General features: G+C 42.5%; 1 protein-coding gene and 1 non-coding gene across 4 annotated transcripts in view; both read right to left on the bottom strand.

Annotated features, from left to right (window-relative positions):
- Positions 1 to 24,163, bottom strand: part of UBE3D (ubiquitin protein ligase E3D) — a 167,143-nt gene that overhangs the window by 55,709 nt on the left and 87,271 nt on the right. For all 3 annotated transcript variants that reach the window (XR_008382526.1, XM_053602955.1, XM_053602956.1), the window contains one exon: positions 16,298 to 16,436. Coding sequence is in view for 2 of the 3 variants with exons in the window: in XM_053602955.1 (XP_053458930.1) it covers positions 16,298 to 16,436 (139 nt within the window). In the remaining variant the exon portion in view is untranslated. The remainder of the gene's footprint in view (positions 1 to 16,297; positions 16,437 to 24,163) is intronic.
- On the bottom strand, positions 1,946 to 2,016 carry LOC128595198 (small nucleolar RNA SNORD56). The gene has a single exon (XR_008382847.1). It is a non-coding gene; the product is annotated as a small nucleolar RNA SNORD56 (small nucleolar RNA).

Below are 24,163 nucleotides of genomic sequence, written 5' to 3'. Positions count from 1 at the left end.
AGTGAGACTAGCCTATATCACAAAATCCCAAGACCAGAGATGTTGGCGCGGATGTGGAGAACACTTACAGATCTAAAAATAGATCTGCCATTCAATCCTGTAATCCCTCTACTGGGCATATACCCAGAAGACCAAAAAGCACATCACAACAAAGATATTTGTACCAGAATGTTTATTGCAGCTCAATTCATAATTGCTAAGTCGTGGAAGAAGCCCAAGTGCCCATCAATCCATGAATGGATTAATAAATTGTGGTACATGTACACCATGGAATATTATGCAGCCTTAAAGAAAGATGGAGACTTTACCTCTTTCATGTTTACATGGATGGAGCTGGAACATATTCTTCTTAGTAAAGTATCTCAAGAATGGAAGAAAAAGTACCCAATGTACTCAGCCCTACTATGAGACTAATTTAGGGTTTGCACATGAAAGCTATAACCCAGTTACAACCTAAGAATAGGGGGAAGGGGAAAAGGGAGGGGAGGGAGGGGGAGGTGGGTAGAGGGAAGGGGATTGGTGGGATTACACCAGCGGTGCATCTTACAAGGGTATATGTGAAACTTGGTAAATGGTCTGTAAAGCTAGTGAATGATGCCCCATGATCATATCAATGTACACAGCTATGATTTATTTATTTATTTTTTTTTATTAAATCATAACTGTATACAATGATATGATTATGGGGCATCATACACTCACTTCATAAACCATTTGACACATTTTTATCACAGTGGTTAACATAGCCTTTCCGGCGTTATCTCAGTTACTGTGCCAAAACATTTACATTCTACATTTACCAAGTTTCGCAAATACCCCTGTAATATGCACCACAGGTGTGATCCCACCGATTCCCCTCCCTCTACCCACCCCCCCCTTTCCCACTTCCCCCTATTGTTAAGTTGTAGCTGGGTTATAGCTTTCATGTGAGAGTCCCAAATTAGTTTCATAGTAGGGCTGTGTACATTGGGTATTTTTTCTTCCATTCTTGGGATACTTTACTAAGAAGAATATGTTCCAGCTCCATCCATGTAAACATGAAAGAGGTAAAGTCTCCATCTTTCTTTAAGGCTGCATAGTATTCCATGGTATACATATACCACAATTTAGTAATCCATTCGTGGATTGATGGGCACTTGGGCTTTTTCCATGACTTAGCTATTATGAATTGGGCTGCAATAAACATTCTGGTACAAATATCTTTGTTATGTTGTGATTTTTGGTCTTCTGGGTATATGCCCAGCAGAGGAATTACAGGATTGAATGTATGATTTAATAAAAAAAAAAAAAAGACAAAAAAAAAAAGAGCACAAAAAAAAATTAAATGAACTAGGTGACTAGGTGCCTCGTAATGAAAAGATTTTTCTCCTTTCTTTTCTCACTTTAGTAGGAGTTCTAGTCTATACTATTATCCTGTGTTTCCCACAGGTTGGTTCTTGGAAAGCTTTATCAGACACATCTGGATACTAGTGATAATGTGAATTTCTGGGCCATCGACTCCAGAGTAAAAAAATCAGAATCTCTCCGTCTGTTACTCAGAAATCTGAATGTTAGACAAGCTTCCCAGGTATACGGACATTTAAGAACCAGCACCATCTGTCCATAATTACATCATCAGAGAACCAGACAAACATCATCCATCCTCCGGCCCTTGCCCCAGATCAGCACCAGGGACACCGCAGCAGAGACTCTGGTGCTCAGGAGCCCCAGGGCTCTCTCTCCTTAGGGAGGGACAGAGGACTGAATTACAGATGTTAGCAACTGGATCAATTTTAAGATTCTATATTTTAGGTTAAAAGTGAAAATAAGCATCATTTTGTGCTGAAAAACATGCCCTGGGCCTGCTTGTGAGTGCACACGTGCGTTTTACACACACACCGGCCTCCGGAGGCTGTGGTCTGCTTCCGCACAGCATGCCATTTTTAATCTTTTTTTTTTTTTTTTTTCACTCAGACCCAAAGTATCAACACTCACTAGGTGAACTGCTGTTGACGAAAAATAGTACCATCATCGTAGGCCATTTTTAATCTTTTATGCTGGATTTTACTCTACCTTCTCTGTTTAGGGAGTGAGTACTTTCCACAGTGGCACAGTCACTGCAGGGTGCCGTGCTGGGTGCAGCTTGGAGACACCCTGCAGCCCAGGGCTCAGAAGGCTGCACTGTGACAGGTTTGTGTAGGTGACTTCCCAGGCTGTGTCCCCATCATTAAGCAACACAGGACTGTACTTCCTTTTTTTTTGGCCAGGGCTAGGTTTAAACCCGCCACCTCTGGCATATGGGGCCGGCACCCTACTCCTTTGAGCAGGCACCGCCCAGGACTGTGCTTCCTCTAAAATCGGGGGAACTCTGGGAAGCTGAGGCAGAAGGATCCCTTGAGCTCAGAAGTTTAACACCAGCCTGAGCAAGAAACAGACCCTGTATCTACTAAAAATAGGAAAAATAGCCAGGTGTTGAGGTGGGTGCCTGTAGTACCAGCTACTCAGGTGGCTGAGGCAGGAGGATCACTTGGGCCCAGGAATTAAGAGGTTGTTGTGAGCTGTGACACCATGGCACCCTACCAGGGCACAGCATGAGACACTGTCTCAAATAAATAAATGAATGAATAAATAAAAGTAGAATGAAATCAGGGAGAAAAAAGTGAACTTATTAAATGCAGGCAGACAAAACAATGGGCATAACTATACACTCAAGAGGCTCAACCTTTGTTCCTAAGGGCAAGAAGGCCAGCACAGCCCAGGACACTCAGAGCCCTGCCAAGTGCCCCAGAAGGCACGGGGCCTGCCAGCTTCACCTGCAAAGTCAGCCGCTTAGTAGGGACAAAGTTGTCTGAGGAGCAGGGTGTGCAGTGGGGACCTGGGCAGGGAGCAGCCCATGCGGGGCCGGCTAACCATCTGTCCGCCCAGAGGCAGCCTGTTTGGCCTCACACCCCACCTTCTCCCGGAGTAGTGCACAAGAGCAGAGTCCAGAGTGAGAGGAGGTGGGAAACGGCAGTAAAGACCAGAGAGCTGCGCCCAGCTAGGAAGGCCGCCCACTCCCCAAGCACAAAACCAAAGATGGTAACGTCTTCTCAACCCTAACTGCTGAGGGGATTTGCAGAATGGGTTTTGAGGTGAGAGATTAAAAATACAGCCGTAATCACCACCTTTGAGGCTGGATTCCCTAAATATAACGACTAGCATGCAATCCCCGATTCTCCCTGCCCACCGAGGACAGAGGCATTAGTGGGAAAGGAAGTGGGAAGAGGTGGGCACAGCCAGGAACCTGAGAGCTCCCCGGATGCACAAGGGGTCACTGTGGGAGTGAGCGCCTGCCCCCCTTGAAGCAGGTCGCCACCCCCGATGACATCTGCAGCAGCTCGGGCATGTGTGGGGTTGCTCACAGACCCCTCTCTTCCTCTCTCATTTATAAAGTCTCCGAGGCCCTCTGACAGTCTCTGGGAAGACCGTCTTTATGCCAGGAGACAAAACAAAGGACAGAAGAGAATTCAGACAATAACCACGGCCCAGAATCTTCAATGAGGCCAATTTTATATTAAAATGTTCTTGTACGTACCTGCATGTTTGGATTCAAGCATACACTAAAAACGTAATTAAGAATCACTTTAAAATGTCAACATTCGTTATTCCCAGTGGTTCTAATTTTCTTCACACTTTTCTGTATTTTTCAATTTTTATCATCAAAGTGCTTAGAGAAAATGTTACTTTAAGAAATAATAATAATAGCCTGGTATGGTGGCAGGTTCTTGTCATTCCTGCTACCTGGGAGGCTGAAGCAAGAGGATCCCTTGAGCCCAGGAGTTTGAGGTTGCTGTGACGTAAGATGCCACTGCACTCTATCCAAGGCAACTGAGGGAGACTCTCTCAAAAAAATAAAAATTAAAAATAATAATAGCTGAATGTAATAGAAAGATGAGACTATTTGAAAACAGACATAGAAGGAGGCCAAGGGAGAAGGTGAAATAGAACCACCCAGCAGTTGTCCCAGAGCTTCAAGCTGACCAGCACAAGAAAGCCCCCGTATAAAAAGAAAAAGTGAGACGAACACCACAGCATCCAGTCCGAAAAAAGCATCAAGAAAAATGGCATTGAGGAGAGCAGGAAAAACAGTATTGCATTACCTGCCCCCAGCCCCAGCCCCAGGCAGCTAGCACAGGGGCTCTGTGTACATGGGTGAGGGGAGCAGAGTGAATGTGGGGCTTTATGTTGGAATCCAACACTGCCCTGCCATAGCAGAACACAGCACAGGGCAGGACCCTGCTTGTGGCCAGAGAGAGAGCACTTAGACCAGCCCTGGACCAGAGCGGAATCCCACCCCAGCCAGCTTCACTACTGCCTGACTGAAGTGGCCTGGGGCCTAGGATGAATTTGAGTGGCAGTGAGGTCACAAGAACTGTAGGGAGGGCAAGCTCTGGTGCTGTACTGATCTTGAAGACAGTGGACTTGTCGCGTGCCCCACCACAACACCATCTGTGGTGGCCAAAAGAGTTCCTGCATCACCCTCCCAACTTCAAGCAGCACAGCTCTGGGAGAGACCCTTCCATCTGGGGAAGGAGAGGGCAGAGGACAAAGAACTATGTCTTGCAATTTGGGTACCAGCTCAGCCATAGTAAAATAAAGCACCAAGTAGCTTTCTGAAGCATGAGATTCTGGGGTTTTGCTCCTGAATGGCATTTCCTGGGACAGCGGAGATTTACTTCCCTGAAATGAAGGACTCAGTCCCAGCAGGATTCACCACCCACTACCCCGTTTCCCTGAAAATAAGACATCCTCTGAAAATAAGACCTACTTATAGGAAAGATAAGACGTCCCCTGAAAATAAGACCTAGCACATCTTTGGGAGCACACCTTAAAATAAGACACTGTCTTATTTTCGGATAAACAGGGTACTGACTAAAGAGCCCTTGTGCCTTGAATAAACATTCAGCAGTAGCTAGGCAGTATTCACCACGGGCCTTAGATGAACTCTAGTATAATGCTGGTCTGCAAGGCTTCAGGTGTAGCCTTTGCAATGCCAGCTGTGGTGGCCATGAGGATGCCTGCATCCCTTGTCCCAATTCCAGTTGGCCCAGAAGAGAGAGAAACTCCAACTGATTGGGGGGAAAGAGAGAGAAGAGAACCAGAGACTCTGCCTAGAAACCCAGGGAATTCTCCCTTATCTTAATCAAGTCCACCAAGACCTGCAAGAGTTGGGGCATTCCTGGGCTTAGGGTACTTTCCTAGTACTGAAATAACTGCAGTGACCTCTGGCTTAGATCCCCTTTGTATTTGTAGAAAGCCCTTTCAAGGATGGGTACAAATAAGCCCAGACTGTGAAGGTTGGAATAAATACCTAACTCTTTGATGCCCAGACACTAATGAATGTCCACAAGCACCAGGAACATCCAGAAAAACATGACCTCATCAAATAAATTAAATAAGGCACCAGTAACTAATCCAATATAAAATTGGAGTGATGAAGATACGTGACCTTTCAGACAATTGAACATGGCTCTCTTGAGGAAGTACAATGAACTTCAAGATAACATAGAGACAAATGTCAGAATATCATTATTTTATCAGAAAATTTTATCAGAAATTTTATCAGAAAAATTTAACGATAGTAATATAAAAGAAGCAAAAATTCTGGGGCTGAAAAAGTTGATTGACAAATTGAAAACCGCATCAAAGTCAACAGCAGAAATGATCAAGCAAAAGAAAGAATTAGTGAGCTTGAAGACGGGCTATATGAAAACAAATAGAGGAATAAAAAGAATCTAAAAAATGAAATTAAAAGGCAGGACCACACCTATGGAGCATATTGCAAGGGTGCAAGTCAAATCTGTCAAGTATAGAACATAAATATCTTAACACAATCATCAAGTAAATGAGGCGCAAGCTATGTTGATTGGTTTGATGTACCCATGTCAGATTGTATAAAAAAATCACTACATTGTACCCCACATATGTGTAAATGTATTTATGATCTATGTGTAAATGACTTAATTAAAAAAAAGAAAAAAAAATGAAACATGCCTATAAGAGCTAGAAAATAGCCTCAAAAGAGGAAATCTATGAGTTATTAGCCTTCAAGAGGATATAAAGAGAGAGATCAGGTTAGAGAGTTTATTTGAAGAAATAACAGAGAACTTTCTAAACCTAGAGTAATGTATGGATATGGACAAGAAAGTCAAGGAATACGTAACAGATTCAATCCAAATAAGACTACCTCAAAAGACATAATAATCAAACTCTCAAAGGTCAAGAATAAAGAATGGTTCCTAAAAATAGCAAGATTAAAAAAAAAAAAAAGAAAGCAAATAACATATAAAAGAGCTTCAATACATCTGGCAGCAAACGTCCCAGTAGAAACTTAAAGGCCAGGAAGGAGCAGAATACATAGTGATGAAGGAAAAAACCTGCTAACTTAGAATATTATACACAGCAAAACTATCCTTCAAACATAAAGGAGAAAAAAAGGCTTTCATAAATAAACAAGAGCTGAGGGATTTTATCAACACAGGGCCTGTCTTTCAAGAAATGCTAAATGAGTTCTTCAATATGAAAGAAAATGAATTAAATGAGCAACAACAAAAAATCATCTGAAGTTATACGTGTCACACAGACAAATACAGCATACTCTAACACTGTAACTACAATATATAAACCACTCGTCTTTAGTAGGAAGACTAAAATACAACTCTATCAAAAGTAATTGTTATAACAACTTTTTAAGAGACATACTATAAAAATACAGAGACAACACAAAGTCAAAAAGTAGAAGAATAGAATTAAAATGTATTTTTCAGTTTTATCTGTACTTGTTTTCTTTGTAATCAGTTAAGCTGTCATCAGTTTAAAACAATTGGTATAAGATGTCACTTGCTAGTCACATGTAAACTACAAAATAAAAATCTATAATAGATAAACAATAAATAAATAGCAGGAAATTAAAACGTACTACAAAGAAAATCATGTTTGCATGAAAGAAGAAAGGAAGAGAGAAAACAACCACAAAATGACAGTAGCAAGTCCTTACTTACCAATATTGCAATAAAAGAAAATAGAATATATTCTCCATTCAAAAAACACTGAATGTGGCTGAATGTCTAAAAACTAAGACCCAACCACATGCTGCCTACAAGAAACTCACTTCACCTACAAAAATACACAGACTGAAAATAAAGGAATGGAAAAAGATACTCCAAGCAAATGAAAACCAAAACAAACTGGAGTAGCCATACTTCTACCAGATAAATTAGATTTAAAGACAAAAAAAGTAACAAAAGGTAAAGAAGGTAATTATATAATAATGAAGCGGTCAATTCAGCAAGAGAATGTAACCATTGTAAATATCTACGCACCCACTGCTGGAGCATGCACTTCCATACAACAAGTATTATCGCAGCTAATACAGGAGGGAGATACTGATACAATCAATACTAGCTGGGAATTTCAACACCTGACTTTCAGCACTGGACAGATCCTCTAGACAGAAAATCAGCATAGAAATACCAAGTTTAATCTGCAGTACAGACCAAATAGGCCTAACAGACATCTACAGGACATTTTATCTAACACCTAGAGAACAGACATTCTTCTTCAAAGCACAAGGAACATTCTCAAGGACAGATCATATGTTACACCACAAAACAAGTCTCTGGAAGTTTGAAAAAACTGAAATCATATCACGTATCTTTTTTGACCACAATAATATAAAACTGTGAATCAATAATAAGAGTAACTTTAAAAACTATATAAACACATGGAAATTAAACAATATGCCCCTGAGTGACCAATGAAGAAATTAAGAAGAAAATTTAAAAACTTTCTTGAAACAAATGAGAGATACAGCAAAAGCAGTACTAAGAAAAAAGTTTACAGCAATAAACACTAACATCAAAAAGTAGAATAACCTCAAATAAACAATCTAACAATACAGTTTAACTAGAAAAGAGCAAACTAAACCCAAAACTAGAAGAAAATAAATAATCAAAATCGGAACAGGCAGAAATAAAAATTAAGACAAAAAAAGGAATACAAACGATGAATAAGGTGGAAAGTTAGTTTTTTAAAAAAGATAAACCAAAGTGACAAACCTTGTGCCAGACTAAGAAAAAAGACAGAAGACCAAAATAAGTAAAATCAGAGATGAAAACCAGACATTATAATTGATACCCTAAAAAAAAAAAAAATAGAAACCGTTTTGAGCAACTACACGCCAATAAATAGGAAAACCTAGCAGAAATGGAGAAGTACTGCACTTATACCACATAAAGTAGGTTTATATCAAATAAAATTCCTGGACACACATAACCTACCAAGATTGAATGATGAATAAATCTACTAGTTGAATAAACCATTAACAAGTAACCAGATAAACGCAGTGACCAAAAATCTCACAGGACTAGGAGAATTCTATTACACATTTAAAGAAGAACTAACATTATTCTCAAACTATTGTAAAAAATTAAGGAAGAGCGAATACTCCAAACTCATTCTGTGAGATCAGTATCATCTTGATACCAAAATCAGGTATAAATACAACAAAAAAAGAAAACTAAAGGTCCACAGACACACACACACAAAACCCACCTCTACAAAATACTAGCAAACTGAATTCAACAACGCATTAAAAAGATCATTTATTATGATCAAGTGTGATTCATCCCAGGAGTACAAGGATGACTTAACATATGCAAATCCATAAACGTGACACATTATATGAAGAGAATGAAGGAAAAAAGCCATATATGATCATTTTTAATAGATACTGAAAAAGTGTTCAATAAAATTCAATTCCCTTCATGGTAAAAACTTTCAAAAAGCTGGGTAGGAAGGAGCACACTCAGTACAGTAACAGCAGCACACAACAGACTCTCTGCTGGGGTACCCAGCCTCACCACTTTAATTCAACAGAGCGCTGGAAGTCCCAGCCACAACAGCGAAACAAGAGACAGAAAGGAAGGGCATCCAGATAGGAAAGAAAGGAGTCCATTATCCTTGCTTGCAGACAACACAATCTTATAGATAGAAAAACCTAAACTCTCTAATAAAAAAAACTATTAGAACTGATGAACAAATTCAATAAAATGCCTAGGAATAAACTTAACCAACAAAGTGAAAAATGCAGAGAAAATGAACTATAAAATGCTGATGAAAGAAACTGAAGAGGACACATGAACAGCTGAAGACATTCCATGTTCACTGACCGGAAGAATCAACATTGTTAAGATACTACCCAAAGTGACTGTCTACAGATTCAATGCAATCCCTACTAAAACACCCATCTCATTCTTTACAGAAATAGATTAAAAAATCCTACAATTATATGAAAACACAAAAGACTCAGAATAGCCATAGCTATCTTGAGCAAAAAAAAAAAAAGAAAAGAAAAGAAAAAAGAAAGCTGGAAGCATTATATTATCTGAATTGAAATTACACAACAAAGCTATAGTAACCAAATCAGCATGGAACTGGCATAAAACAGACACACAGAGAAATGAAACAGGACAGAGAGCCCAGAAACAAATCCACTCCCTGAGAGTCAACTCCAATTTGACAAAGGAACTGAGAACATACATTGGGAAAAGGACAGTCTTGTCAATAAATGGACAGTCTCGTGTCTATGTAGAGAAGAATGAGATGACGTTTCTACCTCTCATCATATACAAAATTCAAATCAAAGTGAGTTAAAGACTTAAATCTAATACCTGAAACTATGAAACTTCTAGTAGAAAACACTGGGGGGACACTCCAGGGACAGTGGTCTGGGCAAAGATTCCTTGAATAAGATCTCAGAGGCACACACAACTTAAGCCCAAATGTACAAATGGGTCACATCAAGCAAAAAGCTTCTGCACAACAAAAGAAGCTATCCATGAAGTGAAGAGACAACACACAGGGTGGGAGAAGTTATTTGCAAACTCCCCATGTGACAAGGGATTAATAACAAGAACGTAAAGCGCTCAAACAACTCAATAGGAAAAACAATCTGATTAAAAAAATGGGCAAAAGACCTGACTTGATCTCTCTCAAAAGAAGACACAACAATGACAACCACAACAAAAAACAGCCGGGCGTTGTGGAGGGCGCCTGTAGTCCCAGCTACTCGGGAGTCTGAGGCAAGAGAATCGCTTGAGCCCAAGAGTCTGAGGTTGCTGTGAGCTGTGATGCTGCAGCACTCGAGTGAGACTCTGTCTCAAACAGAAAGATAACCGAGAGAGTGGAACTAGAGTGCTCCTACCACAAAGAAACGATGACCGCTTGTGGCGGCAGACTCCACAAGTATCCTGATTTGATGATTACACATTCGTTTGCTCATACCAAAATATCATACGTACCCTGTAAATACGTACAACTTTTATGTATCTGTAACTATTAAAAGTTAAAAAAAAATTTTAAAGTAGATAAGAAAAGAGTGAAAAGATAAGGACTTCACTCCCAGTGCAGCTGCTGCTGCTACTCATCCTTTCCAGGCCCTGCCCTCTATTTCTAGGAGCCCCTATCGATTCCATTTTTAGAGAGTTCTCAAGTTTAAACCACAACTTCAAACATCCATACGCTCAAAGCTTTTCATCTGAGTTGCTAACAAACAGAAAAATACCTAAATCACGTTTTCCTATGTTATTTTTTTTTCTTCTTCTCTTTTGAAACAGATATGAACAGGTAGTAAAAACATAGCTGAATACGAAAATTATTTGTAAAATTATAAATCTCTAAATAATTAAGCAGTTAAATATATAGCTTTTACATTAGGGAAGTGCTGCAAATTTAAGTATCAGTGAGCTTTTCCAAGTTGACACCTAGTGACATCGTCCCGGTAACATCACCAAGGGAGGGTTTCCTTCCTCCTGCAGAACCCGCACGGGGGTCTCTCATCCAAGACACCCCAGGACCCCCGGTGCCCCACTGCACTGTGAAGACTTCAGTGAGGTCCTGAGCAGGTTACCCCGGCAGCCCCACATGTGCAGCTGCGGTTCTCTAAAGGACAGCATAAACAAAAGGGACATTTCTGCTGCAAGATGACAAGAATAAGTCATACGAGGTTCAGCACTGTTGAAGAGGATCGTTTGGCATTTTCTTTGATGTAAATGGAATAAATAATAGACGCAGAATCAGACGCTCGTCACCAAGGTTTAAAGCACAGCCCTGCCTTCTTGTAATTATGTGAACTTGCTGACATTACTCACTTTCTACACCTTTAAAGTGGGAGTTGTGAGGATTAAAAAAAGGCTAATGTTGGTGAAAACATTCAAAACTGTTTGCAGATAACAGTGATCTATCTGACAGGGAAGACGCTTCAATTCTGGGGCCCCATGACCCTGAAAATTCCACCCAAACAGGGTGACCTGGAACAGCTGGATGGAGCTGGTGTTAGTGAGGTCAGGTGCAGGACGCACAGAAAGGTTTCTCGGCTCAGAGACCTGCTATGGAACACCCCATGCTTGTCTCTCAGTTGAGAACAGTTTCCAAGAAGATGCCTCTTGGTGTTCTTAGCGGGATCCGAGCCATGAGATAGGAATGAGGCAGAGTTTAGCCAGATGGCTCCATCTATCAGCAGAACCCTTGGGCAAGTCTTTCCTCTGGAACGCTGTGTTGAGGATGGATGAGATCCAGCTGAAACAAGCTGGGAGCAAGTGCAGGAAGAGCAGCCTCTGGTGGGATTCGGAGTGTGCCCAGGAATGCCAGCCCAGCGCAGGTCTTGCTCCTACCAAGTTGGCACTGCCCAGAAGCCAGTCACCAAGGACGAAGTGGCGTCCTCCTGGCAACCAGCCTCTAAAACCTCAGCATCACTTCCTGTGGAGGTGAGAAAAACGGCCACTAAAAACATGCCGGGGAGGACCATGCCTCCGTCGCCTAAAAAGTCTCCCTGATGTCACACACACTTGGGAAATGATGTTTGCTACATTTCTCAACTAAGAAAGTCACACGGTTCCTTAAGTCATGAAGTCTGAGACATCTAAGCGGTAACACTGTCTAGTAGTTAAGAACGGGGTTCCCGGGGCAGGGCTCTGTACTGTACGTCCCTCCACCACTGCTCTGGCTCAGTTTATACACCTGTGAAGTAGGAATAATCACATCCCTGCCCTGTGGTGGGGTCGTGAAATGAGCTGATGGGTACAAACCATTGAGAACAGCCCCTGAAATACAGACAGCATTAAAAAACATTGCTTAATAATTTACGATATTATCTGATGATTAATATCCAATTATTTTTTATAACACCTATTTACATCCTAGGAAACCTGTGTCCCATGGAATAGAGAAATGTTACGTTTAGAAAAATCCCCTTTCTTCCCAAAGAGAAGCCAACATCCTTTGCAGGACAACAAAGAAATCAGAGTTTTAAGATCCAATATGAACTTAACCTTCCTGGTTGTGTTTCCTTATCTGTAAAGATAAGATGTTTAGATAGTTAGTCCTTCTAGCTACAACAGGCTAGGATTCTAGGAAAAATGCCGAGTTACCATTAAAATGGGCAGTTCTTGCCCAGTCCTGGTTCCGACTGGGCTGCTCTTTCACTGTGCTCAGACTGGAGCTGCCGTGGCAGGACTTCAGGTTCAGATAGGGCTGCTGCCTAGCAAGGTGGAGGTGAAAACGGCCCGTACCCCATCAGCCCAGAGCTGGGAGGCACGCAGAGGGGAACACGCCAGCAGCAGGGATGGCAGTGGCAGTTGCCACCTGCCTGCTCCAGAGGACTCTTCCGGGCCTCCAACCCCTCTGCCGTGGTTCCAGCACCACATTCTGGGCCTCATTCTCATTTCCCCTATTCTGGTCTCTAGTGCCCTGTCTTACACACTGACCCTCTGCTCGTGGGAACACTGCCGGCTCTTTCTATGGCTGACCTCTTCATAAATTCTTACGTACACAGCCCCAGATGGCACTTTCAATGGGGACACCCTTCAGTACTCAACATGTTGACACAGCTCAGACCTGGGCCTCATGTGCTGGGTTCAGCACTGTCCCCACAGAGAATGAGCTGTTGCTTCTGCCCTGAGTGCACACTGCTCAGGCCTCTGCTCCCCCAGCCCAGACTACAGGTCTCTAAAATGCCAGGTGGCAGTGTCGGTCCGCACCTTACTTGTCCATCCGCCCCCATCTGGCCGTCTGTTACGTACCACTGCTCCTCCCTCTAGGAGCTGTTTTGAATTCCGCAGACATACACTGAACAAAACTAGACATTTCTGCTAGGCTCATCCAACACATGTTAGCAGAGGAAAAAGACAAATAAGTGAACGAAGATCAAATGGGGGAAAGTGCTACGAAGAAAATAAAACCAGGTGTGGTCACAGAGTAATGGTGGGAGGGGAGGTCAGCTGTGACTCTGAGTGGAGGCCTGGGAAACGGGATGGTCCAGCCTGCACAGACCTGGTGCAGGGCTGCCTCTTGTGCCTCTGGTGGCACATGCCCTGTCCAGAACCGGCTTATGATGAGGACAGGGAATAAGGCCAGTGTGCCTGGAGCAGTGACAGAGAGAGGGGGAGAGGCGAGCCAGAAAGGGTGGCGGGGCCAGGTGACACTGGGCCGTACAGGCCAGGGTGAGACTCTGGGCTGTATTCGCATTGCAATAGGGAGCCATGGAGAATTCTAAGCAGTGAGTGACACATTAAGGAATGTACTTCCACCCCTGTTCCTGGGGCTACTACCATAACTACTGTGTGCACGTAGCAATATTCCTGTGATTCCCAACCAAATCGCACACTCTGCAGGCCTATAATGATATTAGGGATATTAAGGTCCTATGACAAAGTGGAAGCTAAAATTATAACAAAACCACCAGAGATATCCCTCTTGGCCTGAGGAAAACGTTACAGTGTAATTTAAGCATTTAGTTTCATATATGTTAACCACTCTAATTAATAAGATAAGCCCTTCCTTTGGGGCTGTGCAGTGATAACAGCTCAGGCAGGAGCACGATTTGAATCCTGAAGTGACAGTTTTCCGGCAGAAGCAGCATTGCTCACAGTGACGCGGCCGGGGAAGTAAGAATTGGAAATGTAAAGATGGTATCTTTAACAAGAGCCATTCTACACTCTGCAGCTCTGCCAACACAGCTCTGAAACAGTGTGGGTGCCCTAGAAGCCCCGACGTCTTCAGCATTATACAATTCATCCATGAAACGAGAATGCTGTACATCCTAATATTTTGAAATAAAAATTATTACAAAAATTGTGCATGAAAGTGAGTGTCCAATTAAAAACTAAATCCCAAACACAGGCAAATGAGGAGCTCCATCCCTTGCCGCTGTGTGAAGTGATGAAGCAGGTGCCACAGAGGAAGGGCACAGTGTCCGTCTAACCCCAGTGGGCGCCTTCCATTTCCACTGATCCTCTCTCCCCGAGTGAAGACCCTGTCAGAATGCTGACTTGCAGGACTCTCCTGGTAAGGGTATGTCTTTCCAGGGGTTAGAGCAGGGACGACACTTTAGCAGACATCTTCCAGAATATCCTGCCAAATTTCTTGTGCCTTTGAAGTTGGGAAAGGGAGAATGCCCCTGACAGCGACGTTCAGTGAACAGACAGAAGCCCCGTGGAGTGAGTCTCCAACAGACGGGCATCCGCCATCAGTGCCCGACATTTCAGAGCTCCTTTGATAAAGATGCTAAGAGCACACTGATGTCACCAACAGCAGGCCACACCTCACACACCTGTGTTCACACGAGACCCAGACCACACACACCCCGAACTGGGGTCAGAGGGGTCAATTTTCCCCTCAAATTCAAGGGGAAATAACACAGCGTGGGCCTCTGCTCAAACTCCCCCATAACCGGTTTAGATAACTCCTCTAACTTTAATCTCTGTAAGGCTAGTGTTAAAACTACTTGTAACAAAGTTAGTCCAGTTTGTCTCACACCTGCATGACTGCCCTATTTTCCCCAATATGCCATAAAATCCCCAAAGTCAGAATCATTTCTCTTGCTCCCCACTTACCGGTGGCATAAAAATTTCAAAACAGTGCATGAGGGAGAGAATGAGTTAAAAAAATAATTGTTTTCCAACATCTTCTTTCCAAAGATAAGTTTCTTTCATCTCTCTCCATGAAACTTTGTGAGTACATATAAACTTTGTGTTACTCAATCCACTGAGCAAAATGTGGTGGAAATATAGATTAATATATAGGATTTTAAATCATTTCTGATTCAAGGAGGCATATAAATAAATAAAATACATGTAATTATAAATTACTCTAAAATAAGGACATTCCTAGGTGGATACCCGCCGCCCCAGGGCCCATGTGCACTGCTCTGGGGGAGGGGTGCACCCTGGACAGGCCTGGAGAGTCCAGCTCCGTCTCCAGCCACCTCTGTGCATTGCGGCTTCCTCTGCTGTGGAACCAGGAGCTGTTCCCTAAGACCCATTTGAGAGGGCAGGGCTGAAGTTGATGGAGGAAGAACAGATACACACGGGCCTGCTACAGACGAAGGAGGAACTCACTCAGTGCTGAGGCTCAGGGAGACCATCACCATAACAGTGAGAGAGGCAGATGTGCACTCTACTGGCACAGTCACTTTCTAGCACTTTCTTGAGATGCAATTCATAGAAAAATCTATAAGTCTTGGCTCAAGACATGACCAAGGTGCTCACCGCATGACCTGGGCTTTCCCAGGGTGCATCGGCAGCCTTCACACGGGGACTACCCACCCAGATCCCCCGTTTCTCAGCAGTGCACATGGTCTTCCCGCCAGCATCAGCAAGTGAGCATGCTCCACCATCAAGAGTCACGGATATGTGCAACTGCTTTTACTTATTGCACGGTCACAGCCTAAGCCAGTAGTTAACATTTCAATTCTCATGTGCCTCTTCATTTGATGATCAGCTGACCACCAGGGACAAGAGCCCTCCTCTGGTCAGTACCAGGGGAGTGGGAAGTGATGAGGGCTGGAAAAGAGAGCAATGGAGCTGAGAGCAGGCAGGACCCTGCCCTGCTCATCACGCACTTGGTGAAAACGCCGATCCTGGTTCCAGGGCAAAGCCGTGGGAAGGGAAGCGGCATTTATAAGGGTCTCTGTCACATCTTATCGCCATTTCTCTCAGGGCAAGAAAGACGGGGGTTGAGAGAACAAACCGTGGAGCTAGAGCCCTGAGTCCTCTGTGACTAGACAACTCCTAATCAATTCTGACCCTCTATGTGCTCGACTATTTAAAAGAGACAGATGAGGCAGTTCACGCACCATGCCACTTATCATTATTACTATTATGATCATTATTATTATTTGAAGCTGTGGGTTTTCATTGGTCATCTCCTGTCAAAGACAGGATCCATGGAAAACAACTCCAGGGAAAGGTGAGACACCTGTCCTGGAGAGGGGCTGGCGTACCTGGAAGGTGCCCAGGCTGCGCAGGGATGGGGGCAGTGCCGCGTTGCTCCTGGACAAGACCAGCAGCAGCTCCAAGCAGGTCGTGGAGGGCAGGGTCACAGGGTGGACGCTGATGTCACTGTCCCATGAGCAGGCGAGCCTGGAATACACCGAGAGGTTAACTTCCATAAATGCATTATATAATTATTCTTAAAATCCTAATAAAGAAGAAAGAACTTTCAATTATGAGGAAAAAAGATGCAAAAAATAGAAACAAAATATATTAAAAATTCACAGAGTAAATGTGCAAAACATTTTTATGGTGTTTTGGGGGATAAAGTAGATAGATTAGGCAATGCTTCATACTCAAAAGTGTTAAAGAGTCTTACAAAATGCAGTCTCATTTATGTGGAACCTGTAGAGGCCAGGCTGGGGGACCACCAGCTGCACTGTGAACTCCCCCGTGTTCTGTTCCCTGTTGTGCACATAAAGTCTTGTCTGCCCCTCAGAAACCTGGAAAAGGAACTGCTGTCATCCCCATTCTACAGATAGGAAAACTGTTTCTGAGCTGGTCAGGCCCTTCAGAAATATCTAGTTCAGAGACTTTCAAACTTTTAAAAAGTAATAGAATCCTTTTGTTAAAAAATCCTGTGACAGACCCAACTTATAATACAAATGAAAAGTTAGCTGCCCTCTGTGAAGGGGCAAGGCCGGCAGGAGGCTCCAGTCATCCTGCAGAGTAGGCCTTGAAGCATCTCTGCTGGCTCCTGCGGAACTCATTTGAAAGTCCTTTCATCTGAGAGATCAGGAAACCCAGGGCTGGAAAAATAAAGGGCGTGTCTGAGGCGAGGCGGAGGTGGAGGCAGTGACGACTGGCCCCGATTGTGGTTTCCTGCCTCCTCGTCTAGGGCTTGCAGTAAAGGGGAAAACTCAGGAAATAATTATGAGAAAAATGATGTATTAATAATAAAGATAGGGCAAGCTCTTTCAACTCTTCCTATTTACTTACTTCCTGCCAGAACCCCCAAGGGGTCTCCCATCATCCTCCTAATTTTTTTTTTTTTTGTAGAGACAGAGTCTCACTTTATGGCCCTCGGTAGAGTGCTGTGGCCTCACACAGCTCACAGCAACCTCCAGCTCCTGGGCTTAAGCGATTCTCTTGCCTCAGCCTCCCGAGTAGCTGGGACTACAGGCGCCCGCCACAACGCCCGGCTATTTTTTGGTTGCAGTTTGGCCGGGGCCGGGTTTGAACCCGCCACCCTCGGTATATGGGGCCGGCGCCTTACTGAATGAACCACAGGCACCGCCCCCACCCTCCTAATTTTTAAAGACAGATATATACACACTTCTCTCCAAAACTATCTCCAACCAAATCAGTGGTGAATAACGGAAGCTTAGAGAGGGTCCGATGGATTTAACACTCTGCACAACTCCCAGCAAATGCCAAAGCCGTCTCATCAGCTGGGTAGTAGGGTTAACTCTCCTTTGAAGCATTTGCCAACTTGCTGGATTAGAATAAGACACTGCCCACTTTTGTAAAAACGGTCAGATTTCAGCAAAGTGTCCTTTCCATGTTTTAAGGATTATTATTTCCTATTGATTGCCTCTGCTATTCTTTCTGCTTTTGCTCACTGAACAATACTTTCCACATTCCTGTGGCATGGAGATGGGAACGCACAAGCCCCAGTGCCCTGGCTCGAGGCTCACTCTCCAGCAGGCCCTTCCTCAGACCTCTGTGGTCCACGCTCACTTCCCATCTTCTGACCAGCACCAGCCACAAGTGTGTGTCATGGGCACAGTTTTCAAGGCCCAGAAAGCATCTCCCCTTCCTGCTGGACTTTCATTCATCTACTAAGCCCCACTTAAGTGTTGTTACCTTGGACGTGTGGTCCTGTTTCCCTTATGAGAACCAACCACTGGCCTGATGCTTCCCACTGTCTACTGCGGCACTCACCACTGTCCACTTGAGATCCCACTTGTGACGTGCCTGCATCTCTGCTTCTTCCCAGATCAGACGTGAGTTGATCCTTCTAACACTCCAGTCTCATTTGGAATAAAGATGAGAAAGTTGGCTGGGTGATCCTTTTTCACAGACTCACTCTGCTTTTAAACTTTTACTGACTGGCCGTCGCCATGATGTGGCTCCCGTGGCCGGCACCGCCGCCAGATGTACACAAAGTAATAAAAGAAAATATATGGATTGGCGTCCCGCCAACCTCGATAAGAGCTGCGCCGCCCCGACCTCCATAAGAACTCTGCCACGAGTGCGATCGGCACCTGGCCGGACCTTGGTAAGAGCTGTGCTGGGACCCCCGACCCGCGCCAGCGCCCACTGGGCCTCCGCATACCCTGACAAGTAACTGCTGCAACTCCCAACCCTGCGTCCTCCCTCCCTCCACACTGGCCCGCAGGTCTAGGCAGGGACTCTGGTAGGAACGTGCCCTCCAGAGCCCTCCCTGCCTCTACATGGAGCCCTTCTCCTGGCCAGAGTCTGTTGGAGCCCTGGGCTCTCTATGCCAAAGTCACTGGGTGCCAGGCACTCCCACAACGATGTGAACCACCCCACACACTGTTGCCGCTGGAGTTGCTTCCATAACCAAAACTCCCTGGCCGGGCAGCCCCAGAGGAGCTACACAGAGTTACTCAATACAAAGACCCAGCAACAATAGAGTGATCCCGCTGGGGTCTAATCCCGGAGAGACACCTCCCCAACTCTGAGGACGGCCAGAGGCAACGTGAAAAATAATCATGAGGCAAAATCAACAGAAGAACTCTGCCAATATGAAAAATCAGAGTAGATCAACTCCCCCAAGGATCAATGGGGCAGACACAGCACAAGATTCCATGCACAAATAGCTGAGATGTCAGAAAGCAAATTCAGAATCTGGACAGCAAATAAGATTGAATTAGAATTCCAAGCAGTAATACAAAAGATATCTCAAGAATTCAATGAATTTAAAGGCCAAATGACCAAAGATTTTGACACATTGAGACAAGAAGTTGCAGCCCTCAAAGGTCTGAGAAACACAGTCGAATCCCTCAGTAACAGAATGGAACAAGCAGAAGAAAGGATTTCTGACTTTGAAGACAAAGCTTTCGAACACTCCCAAACTTTCAAAGAGGAAGAGAAATGGAAGGCAAAAACAGATCACTCTCTCAGAGAGCTCTGGGATAATTCGAAGAAAACCAATATTCGTCTTACAGGAATCCCCCGAAAGTGACAAAGTGCCTTCAGAAGGCACAGAGTCTCTTCTCCATTAGATTATGAAGGATAACTTTCCAGACATGCCAAGAGATTCTGAAATTCAGATAGCAGACAGTTTCAGAACTCCAGCACGACTCAACCTGAATAAGACATCCTCCAGACACATCATAATCAATTTCACTAAAGTTAATATGAAGGAGAAAATTCTGACAGCAGCCAGACGAAAGAAAACCATCACCTATAAGGGGAATAATATTAGAATAACTGCAGATCTCTCTGCTGAAACCTTTCAAGTTAGAAGAGGATGGTCACCGACTTTTAATCTCCTAAAACAAAATAACTTTCAACCTAGGATCCTGTAACCAGCTAAACTTAGTTTCATTTATGACGGATAAATTAAATACTTTAATGACATTCATGTGTTAAAGAAATTTGCCATAACTAAACCAGCTCTCCAGGATATTCTCAGACCTATCCCACATAAAGACCAGCGTAATCCTCCACCACAAAAGTAAATCCCCCCAGAAAATTTTGATCAAATTCCAACTTCCACAGTAGCAAAAGGATTAAAAATGTCCACCAGACTCCCGAAAGGCTTATCAATATTCTCAATTAATGTGAATGGTTTAAACTGTCCTCTAAAGAGGCACAGGTTGGCTGACTGGATACAAGAACTCAAGCCAGATATTTGCTGCATACGAAAATCTCATCTTACATTAAAAGACAAATATAGACTCAAGGTAAAGGGATGGTCACCAATACTCCAGGCAAATGGAAAGCAGAAATAAGTAGGCGTTGCAATCCTATTCGCAGACGCAATAGGTTTTAAATCAACCGAAATAAGGAAGGATAAGGATGGATACTTCATATTTGTTAAAGGTTATACTCAATATGATGAGATTTCAATTATTAATGTTTATGCAACCAACTAGAATACAACTCAATTGATAAGAGAAACTCTAACAGACTTGAGCAACTTCATTTCCTCCAGTTCCATAGTAGTTGGAGATTTTAACACCCCTTTAGCAGTGCTGGATAGATCCTCCAAAAAGAAGCTAAGCAAAGAAATTTTAGATTTAAACTTAACAATTCAACATCTGGACTTAACTGACATCTACAGAAGATTTCATCCCAACAAAAATGAATACACATTCTTCTCATCAGCCCACGGAACATACTCCAAAATCGACCACTCCTAGGCCACAAATCTGTATCAGCAAATTTAAAAAAAATACAAATTATTCTTTGCATCTTCTCAGACCATCATGGAATAAAGTTGAACTCAATTAACAACAGGAATCTGCATACCCATACAAAAACATGGAAGCTAAACAACCTTATGCTGAAGGATAGATGGGTTATAGATGAGATTAAGAAGGAAATCACCAAATTTTTGGAACAAAACAACAATCACGACACGAATTACCAGAACCTCTGGGCTACTGGAAAGGCAGTCCTAAGAGGAAAATTCATAGCACTACAAGCCTTCCTCAAGAAAATGGAAAGAATGGAAGTTAATAACTTAATGGGACATCTCAAGCAAATGGAGAACACTCCAACCCCAAACGCAGCAGAAGAAAAGAAATAACCAAAATCAGAGCAGAATTAAATGAAATTGAAAACAAAAGAATTATACAGATCAATAAATCCAAAACTTGGTTTTTTGAAAAGATCAATAAAATAGATAAACCTTTGGCCAACCTCACCAGGAAAAAAAGAGTAAAATCTCTAATTTCATCAATCAGAAATGGTAACAATGAAATAGCAACAGACCCCTCAGAAATTCAAAAAATCCTTAACGAATACTACAAGAAACTCTACTCTCACAAATATGAAAATCTGAAAGAGATCGACCAATACCTGGAAGTATGCCACCTACCAAGACTTAGCCAGAATGAAGTGGAAATGTTGAACAGGCCTATATCAAGTTCTGAAATAGCATCATCTATACAAAATCTCCCTAAAAAAGAAAAGCCCAGGACCAGATGGCTTTATGCCAGCATTCTACCAAACCTTTAAAGAAGAACCAGTACCTATATTACTAAACCTCTTCCAAAATATAGAAAAAGAAGGAATATTACCCAACACATTCTACGAAGCACACATCACCTTAATCCCCAAACCAGGGAAAGACTCAACAAGAAAAGAAAATTATACACCAATATCACTAATGAATATTGATGCTAAAATACTCAATGAGATCCTAACAAACAGAATCTAACAACACATCAAAAACATTATACACCATGACCAAGTGGGATTTATGCCAGGGTCTCAAGGCTGGTTCAATATACATAAATCTATAAATGTAATTCAGCACATAAACAAACTAAAAAATAAAGACCATATGATTCTCTCAATTGATGCAGAAAAAGCTTTTGATAATATCCAGCATCCCTTCATGATCAGAACACTTAAGAAAATTGGTATAGAAGGGACATTTCTTAAACTAATAGAGGCCATCTACAGCAAACCCACAGCCAATGTCATATTGAATGGAGTTAAATTGAAATCATTTCCACTCAGATCAGGAACCAGACAAGGCTGCCCACTGTCTCCATTGCTCTTTAACATTGTAATGGAAGTTTTAGCCATTGCAATTAGGGAAGAAAAGGTGATCAAGGGTATCCACATAGGGTCAGAAGAGATCAAACTTTCACTCTTCGCAGATGATATGATCATATATCTGGAAAACACTAGGGATTCTACTACAAAACTTTTAGAAGTGATCAAGGAATACAGCAATGTCTCAGGCTACAAAATCAACACCCATAAATTTATAGCCTTTATATATACCAACAATAACCAAGCTGAAAAAACAGTCAAGGACTCTATTCCTTTCACAGTAGTGCCAAAGAAGATGAAATATTTGGGAGTATACCTAACAAAAGACGTCAAAGATCTCTACAAAGAGAACTATGAAACTCTAAGAAAAGAAATAGCTGAAGATGTTAACAAATGGAAAAACACCATGCTCATGGCTGGGAAGAATCAACATTGTTAAAATGTCTATACTACCCAAAACAATATATAATTTTAATGCAATTCCTATTAAAGCTCCATTGTCATATTTTAAAGATCTTGAAAAAACAATACTTCGTTTTATATGGAATCAGGAAAAACCTCGAATAGCCAAAATATTACTCAGCAATAAAAACAAAGCAGGAGGAATCACGCTACCAGACCTCAGACTGTACGATAAATCGATAGTGATCAAAACAGCATGGTACTGGCACAAAAACAGAGAAGTAGATGTCTGGAACAGAATAGAGAACCAGGAGATGAATCCAGCTACTTACCATTATTTGATCTTTGACAAGCCAATTAAAAACATTCAGTGGGGAAAAGATTCCCTATTTAACAAATGGTGCTGGGTTAAATAGGGAAAAGATTCCCTATTTAACAAACTGGCTGGCAATCTGGAAAAGACTGAAACTGGACCCACACCTTTCACCACTAACTAAGATAGACTCTCACTGGATAAAAGATTTAAACTTAACACATGAAACTATAAATATAAAAATACTTGAAGAAAGTGCAGGGAAAACTTTTGAAGGAATTGGCCTGGGTGAATATTTTATGAGGAGGACTCCCCAGGCAAAATTGAAGTAGTATCAAAAATACATTACCGGGACCTGATCAACTAAAAAGCTTCTGTACAGCCAGAACATGGTAAATAAAGCAAGCAGACAGCTCTCAGAATGGGAGAAAATATTTGCAGGTTATACCTCTGATAAAGGTTTAATAACCAGAATCCACAGAGAACTCAAATGTATTAGCAAGAGAAGAACAAGTGATCTTATCTCAGGGTGGACAAAGGACTTGACGAGAAACTTCTCTAAAGAAGACAGACGCATGATCTACAAACACATGAAAAAAAGCTCATCATCCTTAATCATCAGAGAAATGCAAATCAAAACTACTTTGAGATATCACCTAACCCTAGTAAGGGTAGCCTACATAACAAAATCCCAAAACCAGAGATGTTGGTATGGATGTCGAGAAAAGGGCACACTTCTACACTGCTGGTGGGAATGCGCACTAATAGGTTCCCTCTGGAAGGATGGGGAGAATACTTAGAGATCTAAAAATAGACCTGCCATTCGATCCTATAATTCCTTTACTAGGTTTATACCCAGAAGACCAAAAGACACAATATAACAAAGACATCTGCACCAGAATGTTTATTGCAGTCCAATTCATAATTGCTAGGTCATGGAAGAAGCCCAAGTGCCCATCGACCCACGGATGGACTAGCAAATTGTGGTACATGTACACCATGGAATATTATGCAGCCTTAAAGAAAGATGGAGACTTTACCTCTTTCATGTTTACATAGATGGAGCTGGAACATATTCTTCTTAGAAAAGTATCTCAAGAATGGAAGAAAAAGTATCCTATGTACTCAGCCCTACTATGAAGCTAATTTATAGCTTTCACATGAAGTCTATAACCCAACTATAGCACAAGAATATGGGGAAAGGCCAAGGGAGGGGAAGGGAGTGGGGAGGTTAGGGTGGAGAGAGGGTAATGGGTGTGGCCACACCTACGGTGCATCTTAGAATGGGTACAGGCAAAACTTACTAAAGGCAGAACACAAATGTCTACATACAACAGCTAAGAAAATGCCATGAAGGCTACGTTGAACATTTTGATGAGAATATTTCAGATTGTATATGAAA

The sequence above is a fragment of the Nycticebus coucang genome, chromosome 9 (genome assembly GCF_027406575.1).
Source record: "Nycticebus coucang isolate mNycCou1 chromosome 9, mNycCou1.pri, whole genome shotgun sequence".
NCBI lineage: Eukaryota > Metazoa > Chordata > Mammalia > Primates > Lorisidae > Nycticebus > Nycticebus coucang.
The sequence above is the reverse complement of the archived record's forward strand: the minus strand, read 5'-3'. Positions and strand labels throughout refer to the sequence as shown.